The sequence below is a fragment of the Empidonax traillii genome, unplaced genomic scaffold, assembly GCF_003031625.1.
Source record: "Empidonax traillii isolate 1590-97213 ecotype Southwest subspecies unplaced genomic scaffold, ASM303162v1 scaffold1104:size183874, whole genome shotgun sequence".
NCBI lineage: Eukaryota > Metazoa > Chordata > Aves > Passeriformes > Tyrannidae > Empidonax > Empidonax traillii.
Window position 1 is genome coordinate 132,966 of NW_020956297.1, and position 24,057 is coordinate 157,022.

At 48.7% G+C, this 24,057-nt stretch overlaps 1 protein-coding gene across 4 annotated transcripts; it reads right to left on the reverse strand.

Moving 5' to 3' along the window:
- EREG (epiregulin) lies at positions 1–24,044 on the reverse strand. 4 transcript variants are annotated; one of them, XR_003573634.1, is made up of 6 exons: positions 6,303–7,530; positions 2,301–2,384; positions 2,031–2,154; positions 1,318–1,464; positions 513–658; positions 1–412 (listed from the first exon to the last, which is right to left on the reverse strand). XR_003573634.1 is itself a non-coding variant. In XM_027904940.1 (6 exons), the coding sequence occupies exons 2-6, from the start codon at positions 9,091–9,093 to the stop codon at positions 352–354; spliced, it is 423 nt and encodes a 140-aa protein (XP_027760741.1). In that variant the 5' UTR covers positions 9,094–9,145; positions 21,908–24,044; the 3' UTR covers positions 1–351. The 4 variants fall into 4 exon arrangements, 3 of the variants coding, with proteins under 3 accessions (XP_027760741.1, XP_027760742.1, XP_027760740.1); XM_027904940.1 differs by lacking the exons at positions 513–658; positions 6,303–7,530 and adding exons at positions 9,087–9,145; positions 21,908–24,044; XM_027904941.1 differs by lacking the exons at positions 513–658; positions 6,303–7,530 and adding an exon at positions 7,564–7,727.
- Between the last annotated feature and the right edge of the window lie 13 nt (positions 24,045–24,057).

Sequence of the window (24,057 nt, forward strand, 5' to 3'; positions counted from 1 at the left end):
TTTTGACTTTGTCTAAACTTTTATTTCAAGGAATACAGTTGCTTTGAGTATATTCACAAGAATAAATATAAAATTCTTCTCTCCAGAGCAAGAAGATGAGTTTTTATAAAAATATATCTCTGTCCCACAGAACCACTTAGGTAGGGTTCCCTTTAGGAAGTATTATTTAATAAAAAAATAAAACACTGCAAATAAAATGCTTGACCTATACTGATTGAATCACCAAACAACTGAAATTTTTAAAATGTTATAAATATTGCAAATATTATTAATAAAAATAACATTTAAATAGGTGGGAAGCCACTGAGTTCATCCAGACGAACAGAACACTGCATGAAGCCAGCGTTTCTTCTATAGGGCACCAACTTCCTTGTATTCACTGGCATTTGTTTGTCTCCTCTTGTTTCGGTACCTGGAGAAGAGGAGACAAATGTGAGTTCTGGAAAGACGGTTGTTCCAAACGGCTTTTTGGGGAGTGAAGGGAAGGAAGGAAAAAACAAAAGCTGTATGACCTTCTAAAGTTTGTTTTCAATCTCTCCTCCTTTAACTCTCTAGCTCCTGGGCTCTGTCTGTGCTCATTTTCAGGTCTGAGATCGCTCGCGTGCAGTTTCCTTTCTCGGCTCTTCACTGAAAATTCCACATCTGTCTTAAAGTCTTCCTGCTGGCAACTAGGTCTGCCTTTGAGAAATCCCGCTGGTTACCATGTAGCTACCAGATCTGGGAAGCTGAGCTGTCCCTCCAGAGTTGTTCCACCTCCTCAGCTCTCTGACAGCTGCTTACTGCTAATTTTTAGTCTGGAGAATGATTCCTGCTGCTTGTGGGTCTGTTCATGGAGAAGACTACTGTCCCCCATGGTAAAGCTCATGATATCACAGGCAGCACAATAACACGGCAGATAAACAAATTAGCTAATAGCAACCCAGTTGTTCTCCATTTCCTGATGACTGGGGAAATGGCACTACTAATAAAAGAACCAGAACTTTCCTATTCCCTTTCTGCTCACACCTTGACCTCAACACACCCTCTAAGCCAGACATGCTTATATAGTCCTTAGATAACCAAGCTATATAGTCCTATGCTGGGATGAAAAGGCACCTGGGAGTGTTGCTGCCTGGCCTGCGGTTTGGGTCACGCCACGCTGTCAGCACACTGCCTTTCCTGAGCACTTCAGGTGCAGGCCAGCAGGTCTGTGTGTCAAATTGAATCCGTGCACTTGAGGGACTGCAGTGTCCCGGGCTATCCACAGGTACTCCGAGGGTGCCTGGCAACACCTGCAGCCGGCTCACCTTCCTCAGCCACCGAGGGCACCTGTCTTACCTCCTGCAGATGTAGTAGCTCGCAAGGGAGATGGCAGCGACGAAGAGCAGAACCACGATAACCGTCAGTGCCACGTACTCCTTGCTGAGGGGCTGCCGCACCAGCTCCGAGTGCACACACCGCACTCCAGAGAACCCCACGTCACACCTGTGGATGAGAGACACGGAACTAGAGACACGGCTGAGGGGCTCCACTGCAGCACGGACTACATGCTGAAATGCTGGCCTGCTGTTTCCTCAGCGATAAGCCATTTGAACTGATGTAACACAAGCCCATGAGATCCTAGAAATGGTTGCAAATTCTTCAGGCAAACAAGGAGTACCCTTAAAAATGCCCAGAGGGTCTTTATTTTGTAGGGTGGATCAAAGGGGAGACCTTGGTGCTGTGCCTGAGATCTGGTTCTCACACTACTGCAAATACAGATGGACAGGGAAGTATATCAGAATAAATGCCCCAAGTTGGGCTGGTGATTATTTTCATGTGTCTGAGACTCTCCCTCACAAAGATTTCACTGGAGGCAGCACATGTGCTTAACACTTGCCTAAATGCAGCTGAGGTGCAGAATAGACATACTGCTCCTCTTCAAGTTTTTGAGAGCCTTTAATACTTGGCTGGCTGAGTATTCCAGCTAAGCGGCAGCAGCAGCGAGATCCAGGTTCACCTCAAAGCCCACCCCAGGGATACGTGAAGGAGGCACAGGGCCCTGTCCACACCTGCAGTAGTGCTCATCCAAGTCCACGATGTACACACACTGCCCATGGAAGCAGTAGTCCTTCATTTCAGGCTTGCATCTCGTTATCCCCACTTGGGCCACACGTGGGCTGTTCTCTGTCTGGACTGCAATGAGATTTCATTAGCACCTCAGGAGGTGGGCAATGCTGTTTATCAGAAAAGTGATTTCCAAGGGCACCTCAGTGAGGCTGCCAGCCCAGGGAAGATGGGAAGCAAAGATCTGTTGTTACAAAGAGCTGGGCAGTACTTACTGAGTGCTGTGGTGCAGTTCTCCATATCACCAGGCCCACATAATGGGATCACTGTTGTGCCCAGGACTGCCTGCAGTAGGTAACCTGTGAGAGAATAAAAACGATAGTCAAAACTAGATGCATTTTGAGTTAAGTATTTAAGCTGCTGTACTCATTAATACAAGGACAGAAACTTTATCCTAGTAGGAAAAATCCAGTGTTGTAAGCTGAAAAAACACAGTTCTGAGTGATCTGCTGCCTATGTTGTATAAGGCAGCCCAAAGACACATCTCTGAAATACAGTCATTTAATGCAGAACAGAGATCAGACAGAAACCTGGTGTCTGTGACCACCTCTCATCCACATGCTGAGTGAACCTGGGCAGGAACAGGCTTGGAGAGATTACGCAGCAGGGCAGGAATTGGGCCATTTGATGATTATGTTAGGTTTCTGACTGGCCTGGCATGGCACCTGTGCAAGGGACACAGCCAGAGTTCCACAATTAGGCATGACAATCCAGCATTCATCACAGCAGTTCTTTCACTGATCAAAATCAAGATATCCTTGAGTCACAACAGTCCACAGGAAGAGAATTTCTGAGGAATCTGCAAGTCAGTGCAGCTGGTGACTCAGCACACCCCATCACTGGCTTGAGAGATCACAAACTGCTTGAAGCAGGCTTAACACAAAAGCTGTTCTTTCCCATGAAAGAGCTCCCTCAGCCCTGCCCTTGCTGTAGACAGCTGAAAGGCTGGACAGTTCCTGCACTAACATCTACCCCTGTTGGGCCCTGGGCCACTGTTACTAATCTCAGCAGAACCCCAGAAGAAACAGGCACAACTTTCAGGAATTTCTGCTAGTTAAATGGACATTTCCAAACAGGATTTGAAGGCCAGCACAAGTACTCACAAGCATCGTGGCCTGCCCATGAGAAACAGTGAATGTTTTCCCCAGCTGGCCATAAAATCCCCTTGGCTAACATTCCCGCTGTGGTCACAAACTAACCTGCTCCTGAACTGCTTAGTCATCAGCCCCATTCCACGGAAGTCTGTAATTTGTGTCTTTGGGCTGTTTGCCTCTATTAACTTGTCAGGTCATGCATGTCTAATGGAGGGAGTGTGCCTCCATAATTTCTTGATCACTCTAATTCAACTCCAGTTATTAGAAAGTTTCATTACATCTCAGGGTTAAATCTAGTAGTGGTGATTTATGGATTTCCGGCAGCTCATCTATTTCTGGGGGATTAGTAGGCTTCCTTTATCCTTCATTCCAGCTACATACGAGTACAGCAGGAACATCTAACAGGGACAGGGTTTTTTCCTGTCTTTGAGTTTTTAAAACCACCTTCCTTGCAAAGCTAAGAAGCCAGATTTCCACCAAGTTTTAGATGGGGCTCTCCCCCGCAGGGCCAGAGCCATGGTATCAGATCCACGATGCTGGCACCTGCACAAGCCGGAGACTCCTGTGCCTGCTGGCGTGACTCAGCAGGACCTGCCTTTCACTCCAATGGGGCAGGACATGCAAGTTTACTTTCAGGGTGGGATTTTTTCTAAAGCAGCACTGTGCTCAGGCAGCAGCTTAACACTTCTGTAAGGCCAGTTTGAGTTGCCATGACAGAAAGTTCAAGTGTTCAAACATCAGCTGACAGATGCTGGCAGCTCTCAGTTACTGCCAGAATGGTAGACTGAGCTTCAGCAGGGACCTGGGGTCCCCAGAGATGCTGGGAAAAGAAGATTTACCGAGTCAGTCCTTCCCAGGAACTAGAGAGACATTTCAGGAGCGCCTGACAGACTAAGTTGCTCCCTCAGCAGAGAGGAGCTATGGCACATGACAGGTCTGTCCTGCGACAAGGATACACCATGTCACAGAAACAGGTAACAACATTAATGAGCAGCAGTCAAGGCAAAACATGCCAGAGGTATCCAAGACACCCGCTTGTTAAGCAGATGGATTAAGCCAGCTGAGGATCTCCTCTAGCCTCCACATTTTTGTGTCAGTTTGCATACTCCCTTGACCTGAGCATCACCTGAGCAGCTGATTTTTAATCTGAAGTTCCCAGTTTGAGAGTTACCAGAACCCAGCTTTCGCATTTGAGAAGCTCCAGCCCAGGTCCGTGGAAGAGACAAGTCCCCGTGGCCCCAGAAGGAAGCCTCACTTTCCAGCTAGAGGAAAGGCCACAACTCAGACACCTGTGAAGGACAAATTAAAAATAACCTCCTCCTCCAGTACCACCCAAAGGTTTGCTGGATCCCAGCCATGCACAATGAATGACGTCCTCCTCCACCTGAAAGCAGGCACACGGGGCTGGAGAGGCTGGAGAGCAGGTGTGATACTTGCTGACACCCAGCAGTATTTGCTGCTTTTGGGCAAAGTTCTTCCTGCTTTGCACTGCTCTATTTTGCCCTTTCCCCCATGCACATATTTCTCCTGTGACATCACTGGGAGGATAAGGGATCTGCACACGGCAATGGCAAAGGAGAGCCTTTCCCGGGATATTTATCAAGTGATGTATACCAAACACAGCACCTGGGAGAGGTTATATTTTTATTCCTTTGCTTTCAGTAAGCAAATACAGGGCATGAGATAACAGTAATGAGGTGGTGGATTTTCACGTGTGCCTTGCAGAAATGTGAGTGCTATACGGATTGCTACATCACTGGCATCCGACATCCCAGGTATTCCCACAAGGCTAACACTAACAGCACTTACTGGAACAGGAACAATGCTGCTGTCTGCTTTTCCTTCCAAAAGGGATGAAAGGAAAATGAGGGACAGAGACCAGCTGCCTTTGCTTCCTGTAACCTCCATCAGAGATGCCCTGCAAGGGCTAATTGTGAGTTTATCCACTGAAAGCCAGCTGGAGTTTCCAGTGGCAGGATGTCTACTAAGAATGAAGGATGCACATGGGAGACACAGTAACTACTCTACAAGATTTATACCCATTTCAGAGGCAAGTTGTCAAGTTTTGGAGAGGTCAGTCACCACTTGAGTTGGCTTTGCCTGTCACTAGGGGCACCAGTCTTGTACTAGTTCACCTGAAGAAGAGCCCATGATGCTGTTTCACATTTGGCATCTCTGTGGTTTCTGCTGCAGCGTTAGCACCTACACTCTTCAATGGGTTGCACTTCCAAAGCAATTCCAAGTGCAGAGGTGTCCAGGTGACACACACCTGAAGGATCTCAGCCCATTTTAACTGCAGTGTACCCCCCCATCACCAAATTTTGGACATCCAGAGCACGTCTGACTGTCTAAGGCCTTCTTAGTGTAGATCAAGCAGGAAAAATGGATGTTATCCAGTGTGTCCCAGTGGCTTTGTGAGCATCCCTACTACACGAACTGCAGAACTGCATACTCACAGTCATGGATGCCCAGGCCCGGCCACAGCAGCTCTGAGGCAGCCCTGGAAACACCAGCCTGTCATGGGAAGACTATTGCTCCAAAATTGTTACAGGCCCACACAATCATCTTCAGTTGTGCCAGGACTTGCCCTTAAGCACAGATAATGCAGATAATTACGCATTATGTGCACCCAGTCATTCCAGTACTGCTTCCACCCCTGTGGAGACCTATACACCAGTCATCTTACTCACAGGTTGCCCCCGTGCCTCAGCCACTCTGCTTTCACCTCCTGCATGGGGGCTGAGATCCCTACACCAAAGAAGCAGAAACCCATTATTGCCTCCAGCCAGGCACATCAGCCCCTAACATCTTCCCCATCTCCAGACTCAGCAACCTTTATGTTCAGCCCACTTGCTGATGGCCAGGTACATGTGACACAGGAAAACGTAAGGTGGGTCTGGAGATCCGAGGTCTGAGTGAGCATTACAGTGACCACAAGGAGACCAGTGCCACGGTTCCAGCAGCAGTTCCCAGAAAAGGAAGAGCCTGGGCTTGGCTCCATCACCACCACATGAGCACGTGGCTGGCAAGACACCGTGGCTGCTCAGGAGTGAGCGACAGCTCTCTGCCACCACTGCCTTTCTGCTGCGCAGCCAATACGCCCACAAGAGCCAGGATACAAACCTGACATGGCTGTCACTTCAGTTACAGACTTCAGCCACTCAGCAGGAAACCTCTTCCAGTCTGGAATAACACCAGCAACAGACAGCCTTCCCAGCAGCCCCATGTTCTGCTCACACTCCTGCCCTGGGAGGGGAAGGTACTAAAGTGCTCGCACCACTTGTTATGATGCCACCTAGCTATGACTAATCTATCCTTTACTATTAGATATTGTGCCTGCCCCGGAAACAAATAAATCCATACACAGGTCCACGAGGACATACCAGTTCTTTTCGGTGCCAGTTTTGTGCAAAGCATGGCTGAGTCACAGACTACAAGATGTTTAGCCTGCTGTCCTGGCAAGTGAGATGCTGTGCAGCAGCTGATCCATCAGCTGTTATGGAAAGAGCTGGCCAAGATCTAAGACCCAAACTCATGCTATAGCGGGCTTAGCAGGTGAGGGAAACACCTGTCTCAAAAGTGAAGTCTCGGAACAGAGTCCCTCCATTGACCATGATCTCGGCCCCTACACCGTGAATGTGAGAATATGCTTTGTCACTAGAGCAAGGAGTGAGTGTGCCAGGCCTCGGTCCTGCCTCAGACCTTCGCTGTCCACACGGCTCCATTGCCCGACAGGGTCAGCTCTCGGCAGTCACTGCCAGTCACTGCCAGCGCCCTGTGGAGGTGTGTGACAAGGATCAGCTCTTGCATTACAGCACACCCAGGCCCGAGGACTCTCGGTGCTCTAAGGATACACGTGTTCACTTTGGATTTTCAGGTAGCTTATGTCATACAATAGAATTACACGCTCCCGCTGAGGAGGTGGAGAAGTGTCAAGCGGAGGGAGGCCACAACCTGTTTTGTTACCATAAGGAAGTCTCCGTTCCTGTGGGGACTCACCCGCTGAGCTCACTCATGGTCTGGGTGAAGGCAGCAGGATCAGGCTATAAACAGGACAGGACAAAGTGAAAGAGAACTGACAGCACTAAGAGAAGAGCTGGGGAGAAGGGGAAAGAATGTCACAGAGCACATCCAGGCACCGCACAAGCAACAAAACATCCCATAACACACTATGGAGTGTGTAATCTGCTCCTCAACTCACACAACCTCGCCTGTACACCTGTCACTACCTGTGACTTCACCTCGGAGACAAACACATCAGCTTCACCTAAAGCAACCTGAACTTAAAGCTTTGACACAGATTTCCCAGTAGCTTGAGAACGCCCGTCCCAGAACGCGATGCCCTCCCAGCCCTGACCGCGGGAAGCGGGCCCTCTTCGCTTACCGAGGAAGAGCAGCAGGCTGCGGGCCCGCAGGCAGCCGGCGTCCATCGCCCTCGGTCCCCGGGGAGCAGAGGAGGCGGCAGGAAAGCGAGCGGCGGAGGCAGGAGTAGTGTGGAGCCGGCGGCCGGCCGCATCTTTATGAGCCGGCGGAGAGGCGGGGCCCCGCGGCGGCGACACCCGGCCCGCCCGGCGAGGGACAGCGGCCCGACCCGGCCTCCTGTCGCTTCCTGCCCCGCCGCCCCCAGCGGGACGGCACGGGACGGCACGGGACTGGCCGCCCCCGGTCCTGTGCCCGCGGGCGATGCCCCGACGGCGGGTAGGGGGAGCGCCTCGGCCGGGCTGCCCTGGCGCTTCGGCGGGGAGGGGAGGGCAGCCCTGGCCCCTCCGGCCGCCGGCTGCTCCCCGGGTACATTCGATATCCCTGTTCTAGCAAGCATGTCTGCAAATAGTCCCCGGGGCTGTAAAACCACCTGTCCCCTCTGAGCAGTCTGGCCAAGGCACTGATGCCCGGGACTTCCCGGGGCTCTAGATGCCCACGGCTGATGGCACCGCTGCCTTCGCTTGCCTTCACTGCATCCATGCCAAGTGTAATGGCACGAGGCTCGGGTAGGTTTAGCTGGTGCCCAAAGAACCACTGAGCCATTGCACTGCCATGAGCACCACCTGTGCCTAAACCAAGGCTTGGAAAACGCCTCGGGGTGGGCAGTGGGAAGCGTGCTTCCAACCCTAATCTCCCATCTCTTGGCATTTCTGAAGTGACCCTCAGCACATCTGTGGGGCTGCCAAGGAGCCCCAGGGCCGGGGGCAGAAATGGTCTATTAAGTTACAGCACAGGCCTCAGGAATGCCAGCATCTCACCTGGCACCTGGGCTGCCTGCAATGGGCATGAACTCGGGGGGTGTTTATGCCACATTTCCCCTCCGCCTTTCGGCCTTGTCACAGCCCAGTAGCATGGGCAGTTCCTGGAAGCAACACATCTTCCAGTTCCCTAAACAGCAGCCAACCAGTTACAGCTACTTTTAAAAAAACATCCCACTGAAGCCCACCCACTCCCGTTGCCACATCAGGCAAAGCCTCGTTTGGTGCTTACACCCCACCATCGATGGCTGAGGGGTTCCCACCATCAGATCCCTTCTGCATGCATTTGCCTGAAATACAAAGTGTGTGTTGACTTAACAAACTGCTCAGCAATGTTGGTTACTTCTTTCCCTTTTAAAGGAAAAATCCTCTTCCCCTGCCTTACCGCTTTCCATCGTCAGTAAAGGCACCCGATACCCAATGCCAGCCTATCTCAGAGTGAAAGGAGTCTGAGTCCTGGCACTGAGGTGCACTGGAACAACTGATCACTCAGTCACCTTTAGTTTCTCCATTTTATAAGCAGCTACTGATATAAGCAGCTATTGATACAAGGGAGTTAACTGTAGAAGATACTGCAGAATATGATATACCACAACTCCATGTTTAGATAGCAGTTCTAAGTAATGAAAGCATTAAATCAGGGGGCTGGAATAGATGTGGTACTTACAAATCATACTCCTCCTTATTTTGGGAGCATTTTCTTAGGTCTACAGAGGCATGCAGATGCTGCAATGAAAAAAGGCAGCGCGTTACAACAGAACTGCATGTCAGCACAACTTATTAATGACCTAAATAGTAGGAGAGTTGGCAGGATAAACGTAATAAAGCTCAGTGTGAAAGTAGCTTTAGATTTTTTGCCACAGTAAGTGGGACATGATATAGCTGGAATCTTTTTCTCATTCCCCTTTTCTCCCTCCCAGCACTGGGGTCATGTCATACAGATGGTATCTTTTTTCATGCCACTTGACTGTTTTTGTTGCTTCTTTAATTTGGGCTGATGCCCCTTATTAAGGATTTTATTGTCTGCTCTCTCAGGGTTCATAATGAGTAAAGGAAGGAATTGCAGTGATTAGCAAAGTGTTTCGGTGTGTGGGCTTACAGATGCCTTAAAAAGCAGCATCACTGTAGAACTTCCACTTTATAATTAATTTCACCCCTAAATTCCTGCATGATTTATCCTCTGAAAGGCAACATTTAATTATAGTCTTGTACCGGTACCCAGATACCAAGTAACGCTGACACAATTGGAGCAATTCATTGGAATTTCCTCTTTCAGATTTGAACATATGGAAAACAAGTATCATGTGCACACCTTTGTTTCATCTTTCTGTAATGGGCTTCATTTAAAGAAAATCTCTATTCTCAAAGCACAGAGGCTCAGCTCAAGTCCACGCTGTGCTTTAGCCCCTCTCAGTGTCACAAGCACTCCTCTCCCCATTTGGGACAGAGCAGCAGATTCACAGCAATGATTATTGCAAGGGTACAGACCGAGCTTTCTCTGTTAGTTTATCTATCACTGATGAAACACAGCACTGTCTACGAACAACACACCCTTTTCACCTTATAGAGCAAGAAAACCAGGTTAAATGTAGATTTCTCTGTGGCCTCTATTTTCCTCAGAGTGACTTGCTGTAGAAGAATACATGTGTTCACAGCAATGAACTGCCATTTTATCTACATGTTTTTACATAACTAAAACCATACATGACAACTGACTACAACACTTATTTCACCTACTTACCCTAGGACTTGCACCCAGATTTATCAATTGCTGCTGTGAGGATGGATCTGCATTGGATTTGGCTCTTGAGAACAAGATCTATTTGCCAAATCAACATTTTTTTTTTAGAAAGCATTTTTGAAGCTGAAAGTTCCTAGTGTTGCTGTGATGCACTCGACACTGCTACACACAGGCATAAAGTAACTAAAAGCAATATTTTCATCAATTCATGGGAAAATCAGCCAACATTTTTCAAACAGTAAGATTTTTACAAACAGCAAGCTTTCACTGCACAGCATGAGAGATGCTCAAGAAATACTCTCAGAAGGTTGAACATTACTTGGAGTGCAGCTCACTCCTGACAGCATTTTCATTTGAACTGCAAAGATGAATATTAAGTCCCTGGAGGGATTTAAAAGATGTGTAGATGTGGCATTAGTGTCACAGTTCAGTGGTGGGTTTGGCAGTGCTGGAGGAATGGTTGGCCTTGATGACCTTAAGAGGGCCTTTCCAACTAAATGATTCTATGATTTTATGAAATTCTTAAATGGTCAGAAGCTTGAGGCTCGTGGGAATATAAATGCCCTAAGAAGGGAATGTACTTAACAGGGATACGTAGATGTGAGTGTCTGCAGGAAATCGAGGAAAGGAAAACCTTGAGCCAAATTACTCCATTTAAAGGTCAGTTTCAAATTTGCCATGAATCTGAGGGATAAATTAGGTCAAACATTCTTAAACAACCAGTCTCTCCTATAAACTATGAGAGTTCAAAACACTGCACCCAAGGCTGAGAGTGGCCGATGCCTCTTCCTGTAAATGCAGCATGAGGTCAAAGCTACCGGACAACACAGATGTTTTGCTACAAAAAAAAAAAAAGGCAATTCCCCAAATTCACTGATTTCTTAGGCAACTTCTTGGGACACTATTAACTAACTAGCAACTTAAAAAAGAAAGAGAAAAAGCCCAAACAGCTAATTGTCCTCCATCTCAGAAGATGGCGATGAAAAGTGGACAAGTCTGCCAGTTCATCCTGGATTCCTCCCTGGAGGAGAGTTTTTAAAGCTTCATTCTTCTAGCTTGTGTGACTTTTCCATTACTCTCTCCTGGGCAATTCCTGAGTGGCTCAACACATCTCACAGACAGCAAGAGCTTCATAATGCTTAGCTGGTGTTTTCCCTTTCCTAATTACAGCCTGGTGCTCCACACTAAGTGATTTCTTAGCCTCCGAGGGCTTGCAGCCTTTTTCATTTGTGGAGTCTTTCCACGGCTTCTGCCTTTACTTGCTGCTAAACCAACCTGTGCAGGCTTTTTATTTGTACCCTTCTAAAGGGTGTTACCAAGCCCAATTCCCCCCACAGCACTGTCCATATATCCAGAAATTGTTCCTCTTTGCTCCAAATGAATTGTTTAGAATATGCAAGGACCAAGGTGGAAGAAATGGGGTTTCTCCCGCAGCGTGTAGCAGGTTGAAAGCAAGCTGGTAGGCACTTCCCAACCTGTGCTTGGCCTGCTGAATGAGAAGCTGCCCTGAGCTGTGACTTGCCCTGTGCTCCAGGCCCTGCTCCTACCACCAGCACTTCAGCAACCCGCAGCCTCCATGTTTAGGCTACAACAGTGTCACCTGCGTGCCAGCCATGCGCACAGGGAGCTGGGGCACCCTGGACAGGAGCAGTGTGTCATTAGGGGTGATGCAGTAAATAGCAATTCACCTGAAACCAGCTTTACCAGCACATGCTCCAGAAACAACTCTAGGAAAGCGCCACGGGTCTCCACTGTATTTGTTTGGCCTGGCAACCAGAGCTAGGCATGGGAGCAGGTGCGCTTAGTGGAATTCCCCCATCCATGAGCATCATGGAACACTCCCATTACTGTCCTGATAATTACTGTTAATCATTACTATTACTGAAGTGACCAAAAAAAAAAAAAAATGCTGTGAGGATCAGGCCTTTATTGTGCTGGCTGTTGTCATGCAGAGGTGATGAGACAGCCTGCCCCAGGGAGCCTATAAACATGGGTGCCCAATTCATCACTGCACTCAGATTCCAAACTAGGACACTGTGGTCCCCTACAAAGCTCTCCTACAACTCCAGCAAAAATAATCCCCAGCGATTCCTCTGGCTGGTATCAGCTGGAAGCCAGGCTGGATCTCATGCTCTCTGTCTGCTGAGATGCAGGCAGAAGGGAAAGAAGCTGATCAGGAATACTTTGGGGTTACAACACTCAACACCACATTTCCATTCGGTGTTTTCCCTGACTGGGAATAACCTGCTATAAAACTCCATATTCTTTGATCTCCAGTGAATTCAGTACCATCAACTCCTGAGAGCCAACCATGAGTCACACGGTATGTGGAAACCTCTGGAGTTTGGTTTGGGAATGACCAAGACTATGTGAAATCATTCTCTAGTCACCTTCTCCTCCCACCAACAGTCTGAACATCACCTCAGGTATCTAAGTCTCCCTGGACACCGTTCCTAGGTCACACACTAAAGAAATGCATTAGCCAACTTAGTCACAGACTGGGTACCAACTGGGAGCCACTGGGAAGGACTGTAGGCCTCTGAGGCTGAGAAGGGCAGGGAGAGCTCCTGCACAGGTGGAAACCACGTGCCTCCAACAAGGGTTTTTTCTTCCATATATGCAGGTCAGGCTGCTGTCAGCCACCAGGAAAGGAGACAGACTCCAGTTCTCTGGTCAGAGCTGGTTGTTCCCCAGCCCCATCTCAGGAGTGCAGCCTGGATTCCTTGTGCACTGAAAAGCAAAATAAAAGATGTTCAGCCCCTGCAAGTTTCTCTGCCATCTCAGCAAGGGGTTGTGGGTGTGTCCAAGGGCCAAGAGGAGGCCAAGGCCTAGGCCTAACCTCCAGGGAACTCATCCACCTACAGAGGGCTGTGTACAGTGTGCTGACTGCCTGTAGTGCACATGGGAGATGGACATCTGCAACTGGATGTCCTGGGGGAGAGGTGGCAGCAGCCAGTCGGCTGACTGTGACACTTCCATGGATAACTCCTCCGTGTGGTATCTCCACATCCACCCCCTCGTCCTCGTTCCTGCCGCTTGAAGTTATTTAAGAGAGGCAGGAGACTTCCTTATGACACACAGAGCGCATGTGTGCAAATCAAGTGGGACAGGACAAAGGCCAGGGCTGGGTTTAATTAAATCAGCATTACCATTACATTAAGAACAACACTAAGCTATGGCTGGAGGTTCTAGATCAATCCTCCTGCTGCAGGGTCTTTATCCTTTATACAGGAAATAAAGGGCTATGGATGAGGGTCAGTCAGCTAAAGGTTAAAACACAGGTTTAATCTCCAAACCTAGTTAAATTCCTGAAAAGCAACAGTTCCTATACAGGACTTTGAACAGATACCCCTGAGAACTCCTTTCCTGTGAGGCTGCATATCAGATGCTCAGGATGAGATGCTTTTGCCCCCTGACTTGCAGAGTGCTAATAGCTGAGGTCACCCCTCCAAGCACCACACACTGACGTTCCAGCTCCACACCCAGACGAACCTACCCTGCCCAAACCCAGCACACAAATGGCCTGATATCAGCCAGAAGCCCATTAAGCCAGTGCAGGAGATGGCCTGTCTCAGGTGAAACATGCCAGACCTGAGAGCCTGTGCAGAGCATAGCCCCGCGCTTCTGTCTCCATCCGGCCTCCTCAACCCTTCCCCCTATTCCTGTTCTGTGACATTACCCTCGGTGAACCAGGAGAGATTTCCAGGAAGAGCTACTGTACACAAAGCTAATTACCCATCTTCCCAAAGCAGCCACCCTAAAGGACGCACACGTTAACTAAACTGAGAGAGGGGTCCCTCTGCAAGCTTTTGCCTCGTGTCTCACAGAGCTCCTCCTGTAACACGCTGCACACTGCCGCACGTTTAATGACAGCGGGGCAGCTCTGACTGCTGTGCCACCCGGCAGCGGCGCTGCCCGCTGCACTGCAGAGCCTGCAACTGTCCTGGACGCAGATCAGAATAACATCAGAGCCCTTGGGCAACGGCCTTCGATTGTTTACACTGCTCCCATAAACAGGATATCAACAATCTGTAAATATCCTGTCTCGAGTCCCTCAGCTGCACTGGACCAGTCTGATACATGCCCGCCTGCTGCGTGTCTCTCTCTATTACAGCTTCACTGGGATTGTTGCACAAGTCTTACTGACCACACGACTGCCTCTAGTTGTACAAACCAAGGGTTCAACTTCATGGCTTCTACAAAGCGTTGAAGCAGTTGGTGCATCTTGAGAGCATTTGAGGGGGGAACTGTAAATCAAAGAAGTGATACACTACTGTCGGCATCATTTCTCAAAGGCTTATACTGTGTAGATCTCACTCAGGTAAAGAGGGCAAGGGTGTTACACTGCTATGAGTGCTGGTTGCTACAGCTTAGCTGGAGGTAGGGTTTTTTTCCTCCTTCATATAAACAATCCATTCTAGCTGAATGAAGACAGTGGCTCACATAGAAAAATTTAAATTTCCTTGTGAATGTCTTCTTCAGTGTTGCATAATAGGGTGTTTTCACGGTCAATAATCAGATACCTATCCATAATCCAGCAAATTTTCTGCAGTAAATCTAAAGATACCTTCCAAAAAAAAAGTCCTAACACTAGCCTCTCACTTTTTGGCAGTCCATCTCAGGACACAGCCTCTCAGCAGAGCTAGAGAGAAGCTCAAAGTTCCTGCTGAGCTAAATACTCTATTAAAAGCAAGGCACACCCACCATGGCTGGCTCACATTTGACTGACTAGGTAGCCAGCTCTGGGGGATAGAGGAGCTGCCTGCATGCAGAGGGAAGCTCCAGCTTGGAAGCCAATAGGAGAACAACATTAAGAACCCTTGGTGTAGAAGTAGAAGCAAAAGCTGTGTTGCTGCTAATTCCCATGTGAGTAACCCACTACTGGGAGCACACTGATGCCAAGTAGTCTGACAGGATGTCCTTAGCTCCAAAACAAGCGCCTTAAAAAACTGTAACTCCAGGCTACAACTGCTGCATCAGCTCAGATGCCCGCAAAGCATTCAGCTACTTCCCCCAGACCTTAGTGAAGAGGACAAGACTCATATGCCATGTCACAAACAAGAGAAAACTAGAACAAGTCTCATTTCGGTCTGATTCCCTGCATAACCTCAGAGGGTCTGCTGTCGCCAAAACTTTGATAGACAGGACCCCATTTTCTTCTGCTCTTCTCCAGTGGGGGAGCACAGACTGCTGTGCTGTCATTCCTACTGCCACCGTGCCTGTGTTCCATCCCTCTAACCCATCATTAGCACTGAACACTGACAGTCATGTGAGACAGGTGTTCGCTCTGAAGGAAATCATCAGGAACTTGTTTAATTTAAAACCAGGGGGAAAAGGCAGTGAAGTCCTGATACTACTTGTTCTAAAGCAAATCCCTGCATATTGCACTATGAACTCAGCTGGGCCCCAGATTGCTTTGCAGATAAAGCAAGAGGAAGCTGTAACTTACACCCACTAAAACTGTACGTACGGCCAAGGAACCAGATAACTAAATGCCCTTGGGGAGATATGAGAGGCATTTAAAGCATAAAAATTGCTTACCTTTCCCTTACCGGGTAGGCAGATAAACACAAATGTCTCTGTTCAAAAGTGCCTGAAAGTCTGATGCAAGCCCTCAAAAGCAAAGCAAATTAAGGCTTAGAGTCAACCATGGTGCAAGGATGTGCATCCCCAGTGACAGAACATTCCCCTTCATCTCCAAAATAAGTGGTTCCAGAGAAGTGCATGAGCTGGCAGAGATCACGGGTCCAGTGAGCGTGGGAGAGCAGAAGGCTGGTGCTCCCGTGTTGGACACGGAGCCTGCGTGTTTCACACGGGCATTCCCGGCTTCCCAGGTGCTGTGCCGTATTCAGACTTTCAGTCACGTGGCTGCTGGGACAGACCCAGCTTACCGCATGCTAAGGGAGGGTGGGAGCAATTTGCTTTACTGCTCCTGCCAAAAGCCTCTATTACTACACGTTATGAAAGCTCCGGAGAGGCAAAACATACTTAAAACCACTCTATTAAAATTAGGAACACCCGAAACTCCCCCCACTTGTTCCCGGATGGCAGGGCTGAAAGAGGCAAGCAGCAAAAGCAGAGGCAGAGAAGCCTCCACTTTTTCTGCAGTGTGACAGGCCAGGGGAGTCTCTGGATAATTTCAGCTGGATAACTTCAGCTGGCTGCTCCCCCCACAGAGCACACTGGGAATGTGTTTGGTTTTCCATCCACAGATGCAAAGTATTACTTAAGAACTAAGTATTGGTTTACCATACCCCAGCCCCTCTACACTACCTTTGAAATCTGTAACACTTTCATCCCCATGGCATCCCTGTAGTTATTTGGATACCTGTCTGTTGGCAGAATGAAGTCACACACAGGGTCTGCAACCTACCAAACACATGTGCAGGGACTCATGCCTGTGTCCCTGTGTTCCACTCCTCCTGTCTGGTACCCAGGCTGCTTTACAAAAAAGACAGGAACCGTGTTTGAGCTGAAGCCTCTAAGCAGGCCTCGTGAAGCAGATCAAACTGCTTTCGTGCCATTTTGTTCCTCGTGATATGCGAAATGTGTCCTTGGACTTCTTTGGCAATGACCTGCATTAAATTATATGGAATTGTATTTTGTGTTGTTTCTAATAGTTATCATTTTTGTATTCTGCATAGGACCATAAACCTGGGGTGAATTTACATGCGGAAAGCCGTGGACTAAAGATTTGGTGCAGAGTATGAGGATTGTGCAGGCCTCGATCTGCACCTTTCACATACAGACCTGCCCCTGCGCCAGGGTAGAGCCTCCAGCTCCAAACCCTCCATGGGGCTCAGGGGAGACATGACTGTGGGCACAGGGGAGCCAATTCTCCCTCATATTGCTGGCTTTGGGTTTCCCTGAGTTCTTTGAAGGATACTGAAATGCCCTCTGCAGGACTTTCTGCACATATACTGATCTGCATGGACCCGAGATCCAGGTCAACAAAGATTATTTTTATGAGAAATAAAGACAAACTTGCTCTTCAACATTACCAAACCACCTGATATCTACGGGAGAGCCTCAGCTCTGCATCAGCACAAGGTATGACACGCACACTAAAGTCAGGGATTTTCTCTCATGCACACAGAGGGCACCTCTGTCAATATTTGACCATGTATTTCCATGGCACCTGGACACAGAAAATATCACTTGGCAGAACAGGAATTCTGCACGAGCCAGCACACAGCTGAAGTGCTGATGGAAGGATGTGCAAGTAAAAGAGCAATGCGCAGTCTTAAATGTATTCCAGTGTTTGGAAGACAAAGGGAAATTGGCTCCCATTCGTGTCATGTTTTCTTTCAACAGATATAGGCAGAACTATCTGTATTGAGGGAGTGAAGCAGTCTCACTGCAATTCACTGAAATTATGGACATGGCACAGCCTCCAGCAGCCTGTGGCAGGCATGAACAACTGATGGATTGCTGAGGGAAAATCCTGTGAAAAGACTTAATCTAATTCCCCCCAGTGTCACCAGTTACTTCACAAGCTACTGCTCAAAATCAACATTAATTCTGCTAAAATTTTACCCGCATGAACAGGAGGGGCAGGGGCTCCAACACAACAGACATGGCCAGATTCTCCTGCGTCCCAGGAATTCCAAGCCCCTTGCGGTCTGTTCCAAAGGCTGATGAAGCTGATAGAAAAGTGCCCAGAATTTCAACAGGCTCTACTCAAACTGTGCATATATATGTATATATACACACATATACTGAGCCAAATGCCCTTCCTCCTACACTCAGGGTTTTTTAAACTTCAAGTAGCAATCAAAGCACACTGAGTTGCTGTTACCAAGTGACGTGTTGGTTTGTCTCTTACCTTGCTCTTCTTATGTGTCATGGTACTTTTTATCAAAGAAACCACCACAAACAAAAGGGAATTTTAAGAATCTCACGGCATTTAAAAGCCATGAATGCCTAAATACCCAAGGATTCAAGGTGGTGCAAGTAGGCCAACTCTGCACCCACTGAATGTTTTACTCCAGCCTGCAGCAGGGCTTGGAGTGTGGCCAGAGCTAACTGGGAATCTCACAGATCCTTGTTTTATCAATAATTGTCTGGAAAAGCCTTCGGTGGAGGTATTGCACCATTACATGTCACAAATGGTTTAAAAAGCAATCAAATTAACCCTTGGCTGGATTCAAACACCCCTTTAAAGTCCTTCCAGGCTGCAGTTTGCACGTGGCACCTGAATTACACAAGGGCACCTGCAAGTTTACAGTGGCATCGCACACAGGGGAACCCTCCCTTTGCCTAAAGGGACCAAGGAGGTCACACCAGTGCTGTACCTCAGGTGACAGAGAGGAAAGCAAGGACAGCAGGCTCCATCTGCCCTCCCACAAGACCTTTCGCAGTTCCTCCAGAGCGGGAGCAGTTCAGCCCTTGGCAGAGCTCAGCACCAGGGCCAAAATGGCCCTCTGCAGCATCCCCGCAGAGCTCACCGAGGTGTTTCCTTCCGCATCCAGGCACTTGCTCCCGGGGGAAGAGGAGACACCTACCCCTGCTGGACCAGAAGGGTCAGGGAGGAATGTGAGGGGACACTCAGCTGGGTCAGATACCCCAACCTCCTCAGTGCTGCAACAAGAGCACAGCTGTTTCTGTGCAGGCCTCAGAACCTGCGTGTGTAGGTGTACGGTTGTGCCCTCCGCCTGCGTCACTGCCCGTTCTTCTTGGGAACAGTCAGGAAGAAACTCCTAGTGTTTCTTGGCTCCTGCACACATTTTTCACGCACAGGGGAGCACCTAGCCCATAGAGAACATTTTTTTCCTGCTGTAATCTTGATGGAAAATGCAGTTAGTGATGGAGGAAGGAATTCTGGAGACGGATGAAAAGTGCCTGAGGGAGAACTTACAAATGTACTTTGCACATGAGACATTGTGAACATGCCACCAAAGTCAAGAGAAGTATTAACAAGGCAAGGTGAAAGGGCAAGAGAATTTCCTGTCTCTCAGCTCCTCGGAGTCCTGCCTGCATTTCAGTGTGCTGGTTCACTCCGGCAAACCCAGGCAGCCCGAAAGGGCACCACGGGAGCCATCCGTCCTGAGACATGAGGTAGATTAAGCTGCCAATGTCCACCAAGTGTTGTGCCAGAGCTACAAAGATTTGTACCCAACAACCCAACACTTGAGATGCTGAGAGTCTCCAAAACCCACAGACACAGACAAGGCCTCTTGGGGGCCCTCCTTTAGTTTCCCTTCCTCGACAGCATCCCTCCAAGAAACACACACGAACATGGAATGTCACAGCCTTGAAAAGAAGGGAAAACACAAAACTCTTAGCCAAATTGTGCATACTCTGGGATGGCCTGTAACTTGGGGTTCCCTCCTGTCACTGACTCACCCTGCCCTGCTCCCCCCACCCCGAGGTGGCTGCTGGGCTGTGGGGCCCCACAGAGCAGGGATGCACCCAAGGGAAGCTCCCGGTCCTCCCTGTGACGTAAAGCTGCCCCAGCTCCCCGAGAGGCCCAGCTGTTGCCCCACAGCCTTTAAATTCGGCGTTGGCATCTCTTAAGACACTTCCTGGAACAGCACTCACGGCCAAATCCACTGCCGCGCTCCGTCAAACGGCCGGCAGGAGTCAATAGCACGCCGTTCATCATGGGATTTGCCACAACAATGGCACACAAACAGACCCGGCCTGACGCACCGAAATGATGTCAAACGAATTAGCTTTGCCTCGGTTAGTCAGCTGCTCTTGCACAGCTCGGCCCTGGCCTCTCGTGTCTCAACCCTGGCTGTGCTCTCTGTCAGAGGGGGCCGTGGAGAGGCATCTCTGCACCACAGCCTTGGACATAGAGGAGAGAGGAAGAGTTCTCACATTCCCTGTGCCCCCAACCAAAAACACTTGAGCAACAATTAAAAATAGCAAAGAGCGTTACAGATTTCATGGCGTGACAGAGACAAAGCTCCCACACTCGCATCCCTGGATCTCAGAGTGGTCCCTCGGCTTGGGAAGCTGAAAGTAATGGGACATCAATTTGCACTCAGTAACAGCCTGACTCTCATCAGCAGAGTCAGTGCTGCATTTTGGTCAGTCCTGGCCAGGAAACACAGCTTCAGATTTGAGTATCAGGAATTTGAAGTATAGAAAACTGCATTTTTGCTTATTAAAGGACAAAATACTGTTAAAAAGAAATGTCACTAGGGAATCTCTACAAGGAAACTTGCTTGCCAATATCACCAGATAAATTTAGTATGAGGTTTTCATTAGAAATTAGCTTTTAAATTACTCAGTGTCAAAACCTGGCCTTTGGATACCTTTGACCTTTTTGTGCATTAAAAAACTGAGCCCAGAGCTAAGCTCCCTTTTAAAGGTGGGCCTAATTCCACAACAGGGCAAAGCCCCACCAAACTATCAGGTGGAAAATTCCCCCGAAAGTGCTATGTAAGGCATGCCTAACTGCTCCAGAGAATAAATATTTAAAACAGGTTTAACCCTAATTTGTCCATGAAATTGTGTCTCACAATTTTTATGTTTATATTTATAAAAACGGAATAAGAGTTTAATTTGACTTGAACAACCTCTCATTCAGAGGTGGACTTGTCCACACAGGCCCTGGGCTTACACAGTAAGTCAAACCCTGCTCTCAGCCAAAACCAGCCTGTGCCTCAATTCCCAATCCCGACAGCCACAGGAGAGCGAGCTCTTCCCAGCTGTGCAGCCAGGAGGCCAGGGGGCCAGGAGTCCCAGTGCTCCCAGCAGCAGCACAGTGCCCATCTCCCTCTCATCATCCCCGCGGTGCTGGCTGTGCTCACCTCCCTCTGCTGCTCACAGAACCTGCTCTCGCTCCCAGTCAATTCAGCGAGAGTAGGAGCAGCCCCACACCGAGTCACGGTACAAGATTTTATTGCTGTCATGATAATTAATGACTGCTCACACTGAGCTTTTAATGAGTACCTGTGCTTTTCTGTTTGTTTGTTAACTGGGTTGTAAAGGAGTCGTCCCGCCTGGTTTCCTGGATTTGCAGGACAATAGGGACCTCTACAGGCGTTTCCCTGCTCAGAGCAAGGCTCAGGACAGGTCACTGCGGATGCCACCTTGCTGTCTGTCACCAAACTTGCACTCTACCGAGTCTGACCCTCCCAACACTGCTGCTGTGTCACTGATCTACTAGAGTTCTTCAAAGAACTCCCAGAAGAGTTATTGAAAAGGTCTGAAAATTTGATGCCTCTCCTTCAGGTGACTTTAATCCCTCCCTGTCTTAGTTCTCCACAGCACATCATTCCCGAAGCACTATTTTGCTTCCTAGGGAGGCTCTCAAGACAAATCCATTAAGGACTAAGAACTGCAGGGGTCACAGGAGCTTTCTGAACTTAATTATATCAATTACTTTGCCAAATTAGCCTTCTCCTTGTGGGATGCTTTGATGGACTAGAAATTAAATAAAACAAAAATTAAACATCTAATGAATGTTTTTGGCTCTCACTTTGCTGAGAGCCATATGACTTTTTGGGAGGTTGATTTTGTTCTGTTTGATTTTTGGTTTGGGGGTTTTTTGGCATAAAGTTGAGAGTCACTGGCAAGTAACCAGTTTCACAGGTAGTCCTCAGTACACAAGGCAGGACTTACACTCAGACCACGTGACAGGCACCCTTGTGCTGGCTGCAGCAGTGCAAACCGGGTTTGGACTTTTACTGCAAGTGGGATGGACCAGAAACCCTGCTGTGTCACTATCAAAACATACTCGGGATTACTAAGAAAAAGGCAAAATCTTCTCCAAGGGAAAACTGTCTCCTACCTACCTGCTTGCCACCAGAGCTCCAAGACCTTCTCCAGGAGACTCTGGCACTGTCTGCAGTGGCTGGCTGGCTCTTGGCCCAGGTGCTGCTGTGCCAGTGGCGCTCCGAGTGCGATCACGGCACTGCTGTTCACCACAGTGTGCCCCGGCAGGAAGGGCAGTTTGTAAAGCACAGCCCTCTTTTCCCCAGGCTTGCACCTCCCCGTTTGAAGCAGACCTTGCTGGGATCAGTAACTGCAGGCCACCCACACGCCAGAGCAGGAAGTGGGTGTCGAACTGAGGGAGGTGTTCAAGTCACAGCCCAGCACACCTGCACAGTGGCTGCAGATGCCAGCGAAGCAGGTTGAGGGCTGGGTGGCTTAAGGGCAACTCGGCGTGAGATGCGCTGCAGGAAAAGCCAGTACGGTTCCACCAGCCAGGATCACGCACAGGGCAAGCGCTCTGTCCTTTGCAAAGGATTATCCCAGTCTTTCATGTCTCTGGCTCGGCCCTGCCGAGCTGGTGCCCCTCACAGCTGAGGCAGGCCAGCCTAAAAGCCACACAAACACAGGGGCTCCTCTTGAAATGGCAGTTTTTGGCATGTGCAGCTAGAATGGGAAGGAGAAGTTTACAACTCTGTTAATTATGCCATTACAGAAGGACTCTGAGCCTGATAAATAAGCCAGGAAAGATGATCCTGATCCTTTGACAGGCCAGTTCTGCAGGAAATTCAGCACCGTAAGCAGCAACACACCATACCAGGCTGGCAGCATCTGTCACTGATCAAGGCAGGGCTCAGCAGGGCTGACTCCACACAGCGATCTGAGGCAGGGCAGGTTTCCTCAGCCAGAGCACTGCACCAAACTGCACAGTGAGTCAGGCAGGCAGGGATGCCTCGAACACAGTCTGGGCCTGCTCCAGGCCTGTGCTTCAGCATGAAGGGCACACAGCACCCAGGTGGCGAGGAACCCATTTCTGGAAGCCTTGACACCACTTGACAAAAAAAAGCTAAAATACGGCAAAGACCTCCGCTTGCTTGCTTGCTTCCTTCTTCCCATCTTTGTCTTTCCATTTTATTCTCATTCTACCCTGACACAAAGTCTCATTTTGTGTGGTGTTTCATTCTCCAGCTTTTCTTCCATTAACAAAAAAAACTCAGCAAACTCGCACTGGCAGCCCTTCCAAAGCTTCCTTGGGCCAGAAAGCCAACTAGAAAAACACATTTCACTATATAGTCTCCTGTTAAACTGTGGCCTTGAAGTAAACCTTCCTTTTCAGTCACGTTTAACTAAACGTGAAAAAAAATTAAGTAGTGTGTGTTTCTATAGGTATAGAATGTCTCACTACAATGAGTAAATACTTTTGAAGAAGGACTTGCCTATCCTGTAAGGCACCTGCTTGGACACCGGTACACGAAGGGTATAAAACATATCAGTAAGGGACATACAAACAGCTAAAACCAAACCAAATCCATCTCTCTCCAACAGCTTTCTTTAGGCAAGGCCAAGTCCAGCTGCTCAAACTCCTGCCCTCAGAACTTCTTTACCAACTGCACATACCCCCTGAGGATGGTGTGTGCCTGCTCCAAGACAGAGCCTCTTCGATGAAGGAGGGTTGGTCCCTGGGGGCTGAATCCAGCACTGGCAATGTGCACACAGGAAGACACAACTCACTGCTGAGAGGGAGATTCACTCATGACAGCCCTGAGGCTTTTCATCCTTTGGATACTTAGCTCTAAATTTTTCTCTGAGATCAATAATGAAGATCTCTCACCTTTGTTTTCCTGATACCATGCACGTTTTCAATAGGCATTTCCATGTGAGAGGGGTGAAGGGTGTTTTTTGTCTGTGCCTCAGTGTGGATGCACAGACTGCAATTCACATATCCATTGCCCTCTCACTACACACATGTGACACAGAAAACGTCGGGGCCACGACTGAAAGCTGGGTAGAAAATTGTGAGGAGCACAAGCTGTCTGGCAGTGGACACTTATAAAAGGTCAGAAGAACGGAAAGGAGCAAACAATGCAGAGATCTGAGGATTAACTTGAGATGAAGAAGACAAAAAGGCTGAGTTGGAAAATACTAATGTTGATGTGCAGAGGAAAGGACTGGTCTCAATCCAGGAATGTGCCGCTTGCTCGCTCTGGTATGTGGGATTCCAAACTGCATTTGA